Source organism: Pygocentrus nattereri, chromosome 6 (assembly GCF_015220715.1).
Source record: "Pygocentrus nattereri isolate fPygNat1 chromosome 6, fPygNat1.pri, whole genome shotgun sequence".
NCBI lineage: Eukaryota > Metazoa > Chordata > Actinopteri > Characiformes > Serrasalmidae > Pygocentrus > Pygocentrus nattereri.
Window position 1 is genome coordinate 24,007,941 of NC_051216.1, and position 10,629 is coordinate 24,018,569.

Sequence of the window (10,629 nt, forward strand, 5' to 3'; positions counted from 1 at the left end):
TTGTGATAAACTCACAGCTGAGGTAAATTGTTTAAAAATTTGCTTAGATGCCAAAAGCTTTCGCACAGAACTATATATAAGCAGAAGTTATTTGAAAATCCTCAGGAAAGTACATCCATCAAAATTATAAAAAGTATTTAAAAATACTTGAGTACATGTAACTTAGTAAATGTAAGTAGTTACTATCTGTCTGTGGCCTGTGTTATGCAAAGAGATGTAGAACTGGTCTACCCAAAGCGTGGCCTGTGAGCCAAAGTTGGTCTATGAGGGCATTTAATGTCATCTGCCACAAAGTTACCCTAACCTTGCCCCTTCTCCATGATATTTTTGTTATATTTTAATATCAAAACTTTAAAAAAAAAATGTAAAACTGTTCTTGGAAGTATCAGTGAAACTCTCTGGTTCAGGTCGTGTATTTATAGAGTAACAGGTTGTTCTACTATTCATCAAAGCACACAGAAAACTCACATGTCCACCTGTTACATCACCCTCACAATCAAACAATACAATCCAGAGCTATGGATGTAACTAATGTAACATTTATTCAGCTGAAGTAGTAAATGTGCTTATAAACATTTTTCTTTGTATCAAGATTCATAGCAGAACAAACTTACAGCAGAACGGCAAAGCGTAGCAGCACAAATTTACTAATGAGGTAAAAGGAAATATGACAAGTACATAAATACTGAATGGCCCCTGAAAGTCAGGCATATTAAATCATTTAAAACAAGAAAAGGACTGTGAAAAATAATGTTTTGAATTTAAATTGGTACAGGAATTTTACAATGCACTAATGGCAACAACAGAACCCCAGAGCTTGATAAAAGTAGCATAGCTCATATAAAATGTAATCTATTTGACAGTTTGTAAATGCTATAAACTTTGTAACAACAATATTGCTTTAAACTTATCTTGAAATATTTCATTTAAATTTAATATGTGTTCACAATGCGTTTGATGGAACCCACACGTGCACTCATGCCTCCCCAGTCACTGAATCTTGTGTACTCTCCAGGCCTTATGAGGTACATTCTTCCAGCATAGTAGGGCTGCTCAAAGAAGAGCCAATTCCCACCCATTACTTTACAGGAAAAGATGGTGTTTGTATGGAAAGATTCCATTAGACTGGGGCAATCATCCATCAAATCCATCATCTGTCCTCCATACTCCATTCTCTCAAACAGCTGCATTTCGAAGGAGGACTCCTGTGTCTATTTAGTGAAAGAAAATGCATGCATACTTATGTAAACATATGAACATAATCTTAAAGATATGATTTCATATACATGGCCACGTTTGTCCATTTATACATACATACTAAATACAATTCAGCCAGTGACTTTATACATAATATCACTCAACTTTAACAGATGTAACAAATTCAGTTCCCCTAAATTTGCTAAATAATGATAACAGTTCACCTTGGGGATAACCCGACAAGAGGCTATTGAATCATTCATGCCTGTCCACTGCTGGTATTCAGGATATTCTCCTTTACCCAGGAAGTATTGCTGGCCCATGTAGTGTGGCTGCTCATATATCATAAAGCAACCGCTCTCCACCTTGATAGAGTTACAGCGGCTCAGGTAACACAGCATATCTGCACAGTCATTGCCGCACTCATAATAACAGCCGCCAAAGTTCTTATCTTCATAGAAAATGATCTAGAACATCATAAAAAACAGGAAAAAAGATTCAGTTAGTATACAATATTATGTATGTGTTGATGGATTTAACATTGAACAACAAAATAACTGTAGTGTGATTTATAATGTATAGTAGCATCATATTTAATGCAATACAATAAAAAATAGCTTTAATGGTTGTGTTTACCTTTGCCATTGTGCTGTTGTGCTGTGCTAGTGTGCCTCTGTTTGTTGTTTTGAAGACATTACTTGGCCTATATAGAGGACATGAAGTGCAGACTCTGCATGTGCTATTCATATTATAATTGCTGAGAATTCTCTGCACTTGTTCTAATATGTGTGTTTTAATATTAGAATTTCTGTTCTGTACTGTATGTAGTACAGTATTATAGTGGTCTTTTTGAGTTAGAATATTTCATAATTATCTGTATTTATTTTTAAAATTAGTTAATATCTTAACAATAATAACAACAGCTATAAAGTCTATAATTTAGATAACAATCTAAAATACAGATGATAACCCCACTAGCAATATTAATCTGTTTTTAAACAAATAAATTATTTTAAATAAATGCTCTTTAGCTATGCAAAGTAAAAGAATGACCAGAATGCCTGACCTCTTTTGACCCCAGCACTTCCTGTAGTCACTAGGGCCTCAAGTGTTTGCTTTTGTAGTTGGAATGTTCGAAGATGAACAGTACAATGATACTGATAATGAAAAAATAACCACAAAGCCACATACTACTGTACCATATGTACCACATTAATGAATGCACTGCTAATGGTGGTGTGCTATTTCTGACATACTATTTGGTATGGAGGTATGTGGCAATGGCCGGACCAGCATAGTTTGGTGACTGCTCTGTTCAAACAGACCTGATTGGGCTCATTATTTAGTTACCAGCTGTTAGACTGTTGAAATCACCAAACTGCTTGACCAACCACTGTCCACCATTATGTAGCTTGCGGCAATCACTCATTCATTCATGGAGACAGCTGTGGAAATCTCTGACGTCAGAGAACATCTAGTGAACCTAGTGAACAATCAAAAACAACTTATATAATCATATAGAATGTATCATCAGATATTTCAATTCTACAAATACATAACGAGGACAAACCCATCCAATAGACCTTTTCTGTGTTTGCATATACTCGAGCTGCTTAGTGATGTCAAAAATGCAGTTTAACTTTATATACTTTTTCCAGAGAGGAAAAGCTTTACTGTTTTGTTGTTATTCAAAATAGAACAGACTCACTCAGCAGAAACTTTACAAGTGTATTGCAACCATGATTCCAGTGACCACAAAGAGCACCAGTGAATAATTAGTCTTTCCAGCAAAAACTGTTCCAATGAAAGCTACAGCATGGTCAGGTGTTTTAGCTTTCTCTGTTAGGTTTCTTTATTCTTCAAGGTACTGACTACAACCTGTTTTCTATTTGTCAATGTTACTGTGTTTTTGTGTGACTTTCATTAAGACTAGTGCCTTAAAATAGAGGATTAGAAATGGATAGAATGTAAACTATTCAGTGCTTATACTTATTAAAAGATTTTGTAACCATTTGTAAGGAAATAAAACGCATTTTCTCTGCCATGATGAACTGAAAGACATGAATTGAAAGACAGATGACTATGCGAATATATCATGTATGTGAATGTTCTGTCTATATACACAGTCTGATATTAAGTCACACAAAAAACTTTGCAGTTTGTTGTACAACTTTATTGATAATCCAGTGCCAAAACCATAAAATGATTTAAGCAGCTGGGATTTTAAAAATCTGTGATCCTGCGGAAGGAGCCTATGATGGCACAGGTGGCGCCCCAGTCGCTGAAGTTGCGGTACTCGCCAGGTCTCATGAAGTACTGGCGGCCCTGATAGCTTGGGTGCTCGTAGAATGTCCAGTAGCCCTCTAAAACGTTACAGGAATAGATGTTGCGGCTGCGGAACCTGTCCTGAAGTGACTCGCAGTCATCTGAGAATTCCATCATCCGACCCTGGAAGTCTGGGCGCTCATAGATGCGCATACGGTAAGGCCCCTCACCAGTCTGCAAAGTGAGCATTTTCAAAAAGAGAAATTAGAAACTCTACAGTATAAATCTGGGTTGTGAATTTAACTGACCAAGCACAGAATTTTGAGGACATAGAGAGTTATGTAAGTGTGCTAAATGTGAATATGTAGGATACTAGTATCTAGCACAGTAAACTTTTACAAGGTATAGTTGAGCAGTAGCTGAGCAATGCACAAAACATTAAAGGGAATATATATATATATATATCTCATACTCACATATGAAAATGTACGGCAAGAGCGGATGGTATCATTGTAGCCCATCCAGTGCTGGTAGTCAGGATACTCTCCTCTGGTTAGCACGTACTGATAACCAGAGTAATTAGGTCTCTCATATAGAACCCAGCAGCCACTCTCCACTCTGATGGAATTACATCGATTAAAGTGGGGATGCATGTCTGAGCAGTCTGTGTCGCATTCAAAGAATCGACCCTGGAAGTTCTTGTCTTCATAAAAGATTATCTGCAAAAAAGAGGCATCAGAATATAAGGTCCTACATACTGTGGAGTCATCTCTTGCAATAGATATTACTTAATACTATGTTCTATGATATCAGTACATTAAATGACCACTTCAGAATCCACACTATATTTACACAAACACAAAAGCTTTTTTATATACAGTTTTTAATTGTTTTGTTTAATATATTATATATTGTATACACTGAAGAATAAAAACATGCATAGTGATATAGTTAATTAGTCTATTACTATCACTACCTATAACAATCATGTTAGCACACATTCCTGCATATACAGTTAAAAGTTATGAAAACATCTTTGCTCTTACCTTACTCATTTTGCTGTAAGTTCTGGAAACAGTCCTAAACAAGGGGAACATACAAACAAGGGCATGAGGTCTCCTTTATAAACCTCTATCAATGATAGGTGGATAGACTTTATTTGTTATTGTAATGACTAGGATTTGGCGCACTGATGTTGCTGCCAAAAGTCTTGATCCAGTGCATAGAGTAAAAAGCCCTGATTCATCAATGCAAAACTCCTAGTTGGCACATTACTGACCTCTATTGCCCCATTCTATTCTGACAGCAGCTAGAGAAACACTTCATGTTGCCATGTGCCAGAGTTCCATTAAAATGCATAAGTTTATACTATCATATAGAATGCCATTTGTGCATAATGGTGCTCTATGTGTCATGCAGACTTAAGAACTCAGTTTGGTAACTGACTGCCCCTGCTGCCCCTCTTTCCCCCTTTTCTTACCTCCTTTGATTACTTTAAGGCAAATATGCATGTGCAATATTGACAAAGTCCCTTTTCTTTGCATAAAAGTAAGTTCACATCAAATACTCTGGGCCTTTCCAGTCACTTCATTTTTTTTCATGCAATTATGCAACAGTTTTTTTTTCATGCAATGATGCAAATTGTGAAAGCTGTGTTCCATTTATTTTTTTAGTTATGAATTTTTAAAGAGTTCCCCATCAGGTTCTAAATCACCTCTGAAATATTGACTTTAACCATTTACAGAATGACTGAACTGAGCTTCAATATTAACTGGATAATTATACAACACTAAGACATTCCCATAAGCCATTTGAACTCATGATGTAGCTTCAAATGTTGCATGCATAAATGAATAATTCATAGGTCTGATAGAAATGTATGAATGTATGAAAATGTACTTTTTATGTCAGAACTCCTCTTTAAAATGCATTTTTTAATTAGTTGTTAAAACATTTCTTTCTAAAATGTAGGCTTTATGTAGTCTGTCTGTCAGAGCTGTGCAGTTTCTAAAGCTTTTCCACCCAGTCTTCAAACAGAGATCCTCTTAGCTTTTATTTGGTATTCAGCTTATTAAATTGTAAATTCTGTTTGACCAGAGGGGGACGGGTCTCCCCTTGTGAGTCTTGGTTCCTCCCAATGTTTCTTCCTCCAGACTGAGGGAGTTTTTCCTTGCCACCGTCACCTCTGGCTTGCTCACTGGGGGATATATATTGTAACTGTGTGTTTTCAAACTTCTGTAAAACTGCTTTGTGACAAAATTGTTGTAAAAAGCGCTATACAAATAAACTTGACTTGACTGTGAATTATTCATTTGTACATGTAATGTTTATCTATAACATTTATAACTTTTTAATGCTCAGGAATTCTGCATCTTTAAAAATGTGTCCTCTTCTGAGTGGTGATATATTGTTGCATTTCCTGTAAGAACATCTATAATGCAATGAATCTTTTGCAAAAGCACCCAATATCCTGTCTTGGATATCCATCAAAATAAACTTCTGAATGTACAAAATTATTGCTGATGGCCTGAAAGACAGGGTACATTCTGAGTGCCTCTGCAAGAGATTCTGTGCATTATAGATGTCCCAAAAACAAGAAGTACAACAATACACAGATAATCTATGTCATTAAAACCACCTTTTTTCTACACTCATTGTCCATTTTATCAACTCCTCTTACTACACAAGTGCACTTTGTAGTTCTACACTTACAAATATAGCTTGTTAGCCCCCTTTCAACCTGTTCCTCAATGGTCAGGACTCCTACAGGACCGCAACAGAGCAGACATTATTGGGGTGGTGGATCATTCTCAGCAATGCAGTGACACTGGCATGGTGATGGTGTGTTAGTGTCTGCTGCTCTGGTACGGGTGGATCAGATAAAGCAGTGCTGCTGGAATTTCTAAACATTATATGTCAACTCTATGTTCACTCTTGTAGATGCAAAGTCAAAGACTGTAGCTCACGTATTGCTGCACAGTTTGTGTTAGCAATCCCATAGTCCTTTATCAGTGATCACAGGTCAATGTTGGCTGGATAATTTTGGTTGATGGACTATTCTCAGTCCACCAGTGACACCAAGGTGTTTAAAAGCTCCAAGTTTAAAAACTGGTTCATTGTAAAAAGAGCCTTAGCAGTGCTGTTTAATTGGATTTAGGGCAGTATAGCATGTGAACATGTTGAGAAAAAAAAAATCATTGTACCCTGAGTTCTTAATGGTAGTTTGTAAAAATGCACAAAATGTTGAATTGTGTCTGTGTCAAAATATTGTGATAACTATCATGATGTATGTTTGCTATATCACCCAGCCCTATGTGCAATGACACTACACTATACCACACCTACGAGTATTCGCTCGTCTGCCTTCACACACATATGAAATTGAGTGATATCCCATTCTTAATCCATAGGGTTTAATGTGATGTCGGCCCACCCTTTGCAGCTATAACAGCTTCAACTCTTCTGGGAAGGTTTTCCACAAGGTTTAGGAGTGTGTTTATGGGAATTTTTGACCATTCTTCCAGAAGCGTATTTGTGAGGTCAGACACTGATATTGGACGAGAAGGCCTGGCTCACAGTCTCTGCTATAATTCATCCCAAAGGTGTTCTATCAGGTTGAGGTCAGGACTCTGTATAGGCCAGTCAAGTTCTTCCACACCAAACTCGTTCATCCATGTCTTTATGGACCTTGCTTTGTGCACTGGTGTGCAGTCATGTTGGAACAGGAAGGGGCCATTCACAAACTGTCCCCATAAAGTTGGGAGCATGAAATTGTCCAAAATCTCTTGGTCTGCTAAAGCGTTTAGAGTTCCTTTCACTGGAACTAAGGGGCCAATTCCTGAAAAATAACACTGCACCGTAATCCCCCCTCCATCAAACTTTACACTTGGCACAATGCAGTACCGTTCTCCTGGCAACCACCAAACCCAGACTGGTCCATCAGATTGGCAGATGGAGAAGCATGATTCATTACTCCAGAGAACATGTCTTCACTGCTCTAGAGTCCAGTGGTGGTGCTTTACACCACTGCATTCGACGCTTTGCATTATGCTTGGTGATGTAAGGCTTGGATGTAGCTCCTTGGCCACGGAAACCCATTCCATGAAGCTCTCTACGCTGTTCTTGAGCTAATCTGAAGGCCACATGAAGTTTGGAGGTCTGTAATGATTGACTCTGCAGAAAGTTGGTGACCTCTGCGCACTATGCACCTCAACACCCGCTGGCCCCACTCAGTCATTTTACAAGTTGCTGTCGTTCCCAATCGCTTCCACTTACAATACCACTGACGGTTTACTGTGCAATATTTAGTAGTGAGGAAATTTTACAACTGGACTTGCACAGGTGGCATCCTATCACAGTACCACGCTGGAATTCACTGAGCTCTTGAGAGCGGCCCATTCTTTCACTAATGTTTGTAGAAGCAGTCTGCATGCCTAGGTGCTTGGTTTTATACACCTGTAGCCATGGAAGTGATCAGAACACATGAATTTAATGATTTGGATGTGTGAGTGAATACTTTTGAAAATATAGTGTATCACAGCAACAAGTTGACATGAACTTTAGATAAGGCTTTTAATAAAACTGATATTTAACAATCTTCTTCATTTACATTTCTGCTTTTTGTCATAATTCAGAGTGAATTCCACCCAGCCATGTCAGCATAAATGTTGGATTTATTTCTATCCAGTTCTTTCCTTGGTTGTAAATGGTATAAAAATGAACGGATTCCTCCACTGACCACATACTAACAAAGGATCATTCAACACTGAATGTATCAGAGCAGAACTAGTATCATGATTTGATACTAGTAGAACTCATAGTACTCGTAGATAAACTAGTAGTAGAACTAGTACTCATGATTTGTCTTCATAGTACAGAATTAGAGGCAAAGCATTTACAATTACTACACAGAGTCTGACTTCAGCTTTAAAAGGTGATAACAGAAAGGCGTGAGGTCAGTTGTCGGCCGCTTGTTGGATAGCCTTCAGTCCTGCAGAGATTCCTGAGAACCTTCATAGTGTTTTGATTGTTCTTTCAGGGAATCTTCACTGTCCTGTACACCACATAGAGAACCATTACTTCATTAAAGACATCACTGATATGATGTATTTGATGTATACAACTATTACTTCAAAAATTATTCAAGGGCCTAAACTGCGCAAGTTACTGTTTGGCTTAAAGACCAGTATGTGCTGAAAACATAATAAAAAGGAAAAGCAAGTTTAATTTGCTTGATATGAAGATATCAGTTTCTTAAAGACTCACACTGTAAGAGGACGATGAAGAGGAAGGGGTGACAGAGGGTTCCTTCTTCTTCTCCAGTCGTGTAGATGCTCCTTTATTACGTTCAGTGTTCCAGCGTTTCAGTGTTTGTGCTGATAAAGAAAACATGCAACAGAGGAAAAAGAAAACCATTTTGCTTTGATGTTTGTGATAATATGTAACATGTGTACATATTAAATAATGACTAAAAACAGTTCTTACTGTGCTTTTTTGAATGATCTACTGCCTTATATGAACTGAGCATGGCAAATGGGTGATAGGATAAGGAGAATGGGTGAACAATGTTGCTCTGTGGAAATAAGTGGGGAGAAAAAGAAAGAGGGAACGGGATATAAGATTCCTACAACATAAAAAACTGCCCAGAAATACTTTAAACGATAGACAATACTTATTACGATGCTTCACAATATGAATGTAAGATCTAGTTTACCACCAATACAAAATTATTTACTTTAGTGTCTTGATGATGGCGTGAAGCAGATGGTTTGCAGCTATACAGAGACAGGATATCTTCTACAGGTAAACTTTTCTGAAATAAAAACAGGAAAGATATAAATGTATGCATTTATACTTGTATAACGCACTTGTACATTGAACATTACATAAAGATCTATCTAACAAGCTTACCAAAAGCATCCCTGCAAAGGAAGAAAGGATCATAGCCTCTCTTTCCTGTCGATTAGGATACTGACTAAGTCCAGGAGTAATGACGCCTCTGTAAACACAGTTTACTGTCAGGATACAATAGCAAAAACAATGAAGTTGACTAGAAGAATTTGATTTGAAGAATTTAGTGCAAAACTCGCCAAACTACACATCTTACTCACATAAGTTCATTCGCAACTGGACTTTTTACATCTTCTTTTTCCAGCCACCATAAAGCCACACCGACAGCTAAATCATAATGAGCCTGTACAGATATACAAAGACACATATTTAGAAAAAAGAATCATTCCACTTTACTTGGATAGCCCACTATAGATTAGAGTTAGTTGAATTTAATAGATAATCAGTTGTACATAAGTTAAATGCAAAGTGAGAATCTACAAAGTCTCTACAGCGGCCAATACCACAAAATATTTCTGAAGCTGCTTCAGCACACTTTCGTATTTGGATTCCTGCAGATTTTAATCTAAAGCTACACTAAATTTAGCAGATTTTCACCTTCATTTTGCCTCATTAAGAAAGTGTGGCACTGGTCAAAATATTTGTTGAAAACATTTGTGCATATAAGATCTGTGAGCTTGTTGGCAAAGAATAATTCAAAGTAGATATATGCTGCTTAATTATGACTTCAAGTTCTGCTATAAAAGCATCTCTAGACGTTCCAGCATTATTATGGTTTCCTCATTACCTAAATCAGTGTATATGCTGACTGGTCAAGTTCAAATTTGGCCAAAGAAAAACCAAGAAGTAAAACAAAGTAAAACTTGGTGATTTAGAATGGTTGAGCCTGCACATCTTGTAACTATACAGTTTAACATTCCATACTATTGTTCATTTTTTATATTTCATGATAAAAAGCTTAAAATAAGCTTATTTCATTTTAAATGAAATGCTACTACTACCTTACCAGATCATCCAACATTGATGTACCTCTGCCCTTAGGATCAAAACCATTTTCCTTGAGTTTTTGTCCAATGTATTCACCACTTAAGAAATAAACACACATAGCTATTAAAGTGACACCACAATTCATGTGGTTAATTTTTAAATTCTACTCAAACTATTCATATAAACAGCGGACTGTATTAAACTCAAGTTGAGAGATCAAGATCTTTTCATGCATAAGTTATAAATACAATCACACTAAGTACTCAGACACTTGTGAGGGACTTACATCAGGGCTTCAAGGTCTCGCTTTAATCGTCTGATTTCCATATT

General features: G+C 36.9%; 3 protein-coding genes across 3 annotated transcripts; all 3 read right to left on the reverse strand.

Moving 5' to 3' along the window:
- Positions 1 to 932: 932 nt before the first annotated feature.
- si:dkey-57a22.14 (gamma-crystallin M2) lies at positions 933 to 1,673 on the reverse strand. Its single transcript, XM_037539642.1, is given in 2 exon segments — positions 933 to 1,205; positions 1,422 to 1,673. Coding segments are annotated over 2 exon segments (525 nt in total).
- Positions 1,674 to 3,420: 1,747 nt separating this feature from the next.
- LOC108424296 (gamma-crystallin M2-like) lies at positions 3,421 to 4,576 on the reverse strand. Its single transcript, XM_017692208.1, has 3 exons — positions 4,509 to 4,576; positions 3,939 to 4,181; positions 3,421 to 3,696 (listed from the first exon to the last, which is right to left on the reverse strand). Exons 1-3 carry the CDS (start codon positions 4,557 to 4,559, stop codon positions 3,421 to 3,423), a joined length of 570 nt encoding a protein of 189 aa, XP_017547697.1. The 5' UTR covers positions 4,560 to 4,576.
- Positions 4,577 to 8,427: 3,851 nt separating this feature from the next.
- LOC108424298 (uncharacterized protein C2orf80) lies at positions 8,428 to 10,626 on the reverse strand. The gene is made up of 8 exons (XM_017692211.1): positions 10,586 to 10,626; positions 10,319 to 10,397; positions 9,573 to 9,655; positions 9,373 to 9,460; positions 9,197 to 9,274; positions 8,947 to 9,034; positions 8,728 to 8,837; positions 8,428 to 8,515 (listed from the first exon to the last, which is right to left on the reverse strand). The coding sequence occupies exons 1-8, from the start codon at positions 10,624 to 10,626 to the stop codon at positions 8,447 to 8,449; spliced, it is 636 nt and encodes a 211-aa protein (XP_017547700.1). The 3' UTR covers positions 8,428 to 8,446.
- Positions 10,627 to 10,629: the final 3 nt, after the last annotated feature.

Excerpts from the sequence above, each read along its gene's own strand:
- LOC108424296 (XM_017692208.1), bottom strand. The coding sequence starts at position 4,559 with ATGTTCCCCTTGTTTAGGACTGTTTCCAGAACTTACAGCAAAATGAGT. Across the intron at positions 4,182-4,508 it reads CTTACAGCAAAATGAGTAAG|ATAATCTTTTATGAAGACAA; the intron begins GTAAGAGCAAAG and ends TCTTTTTTGCAG. Across the intron at positions 3,697-3,938 it reads CTTGCCGTACATTTTCATAT|ACTGGTGAGGGGCCTTACCG; the intron begins GTGAGTATGAGA and ends CTCACTTTGCAG.
- LOC108424298 (XM_017692211.1), bottom strand. The coding sequence starts at position 10,626 with ATGGAAATCAGACGATTAAAGCGAGACCTTGAAGCCCTGAT. Across the intron at positions 10,398-10,585 it reads CGAGACCTTGAAGCCCTGAT|TGGTGAATACATTGGACAAA; the intron begins GTAAGTCCCTCA and ends TTATTTCTTAAG. Across the intron at positions 8,516-8,727 it reads CTTCATCGTCCTCTTACAGT|GACAGTGAAGATTCCCTGAA; the intron begins GTGAGTCTTTAA and ends TGTGGTGTACAG.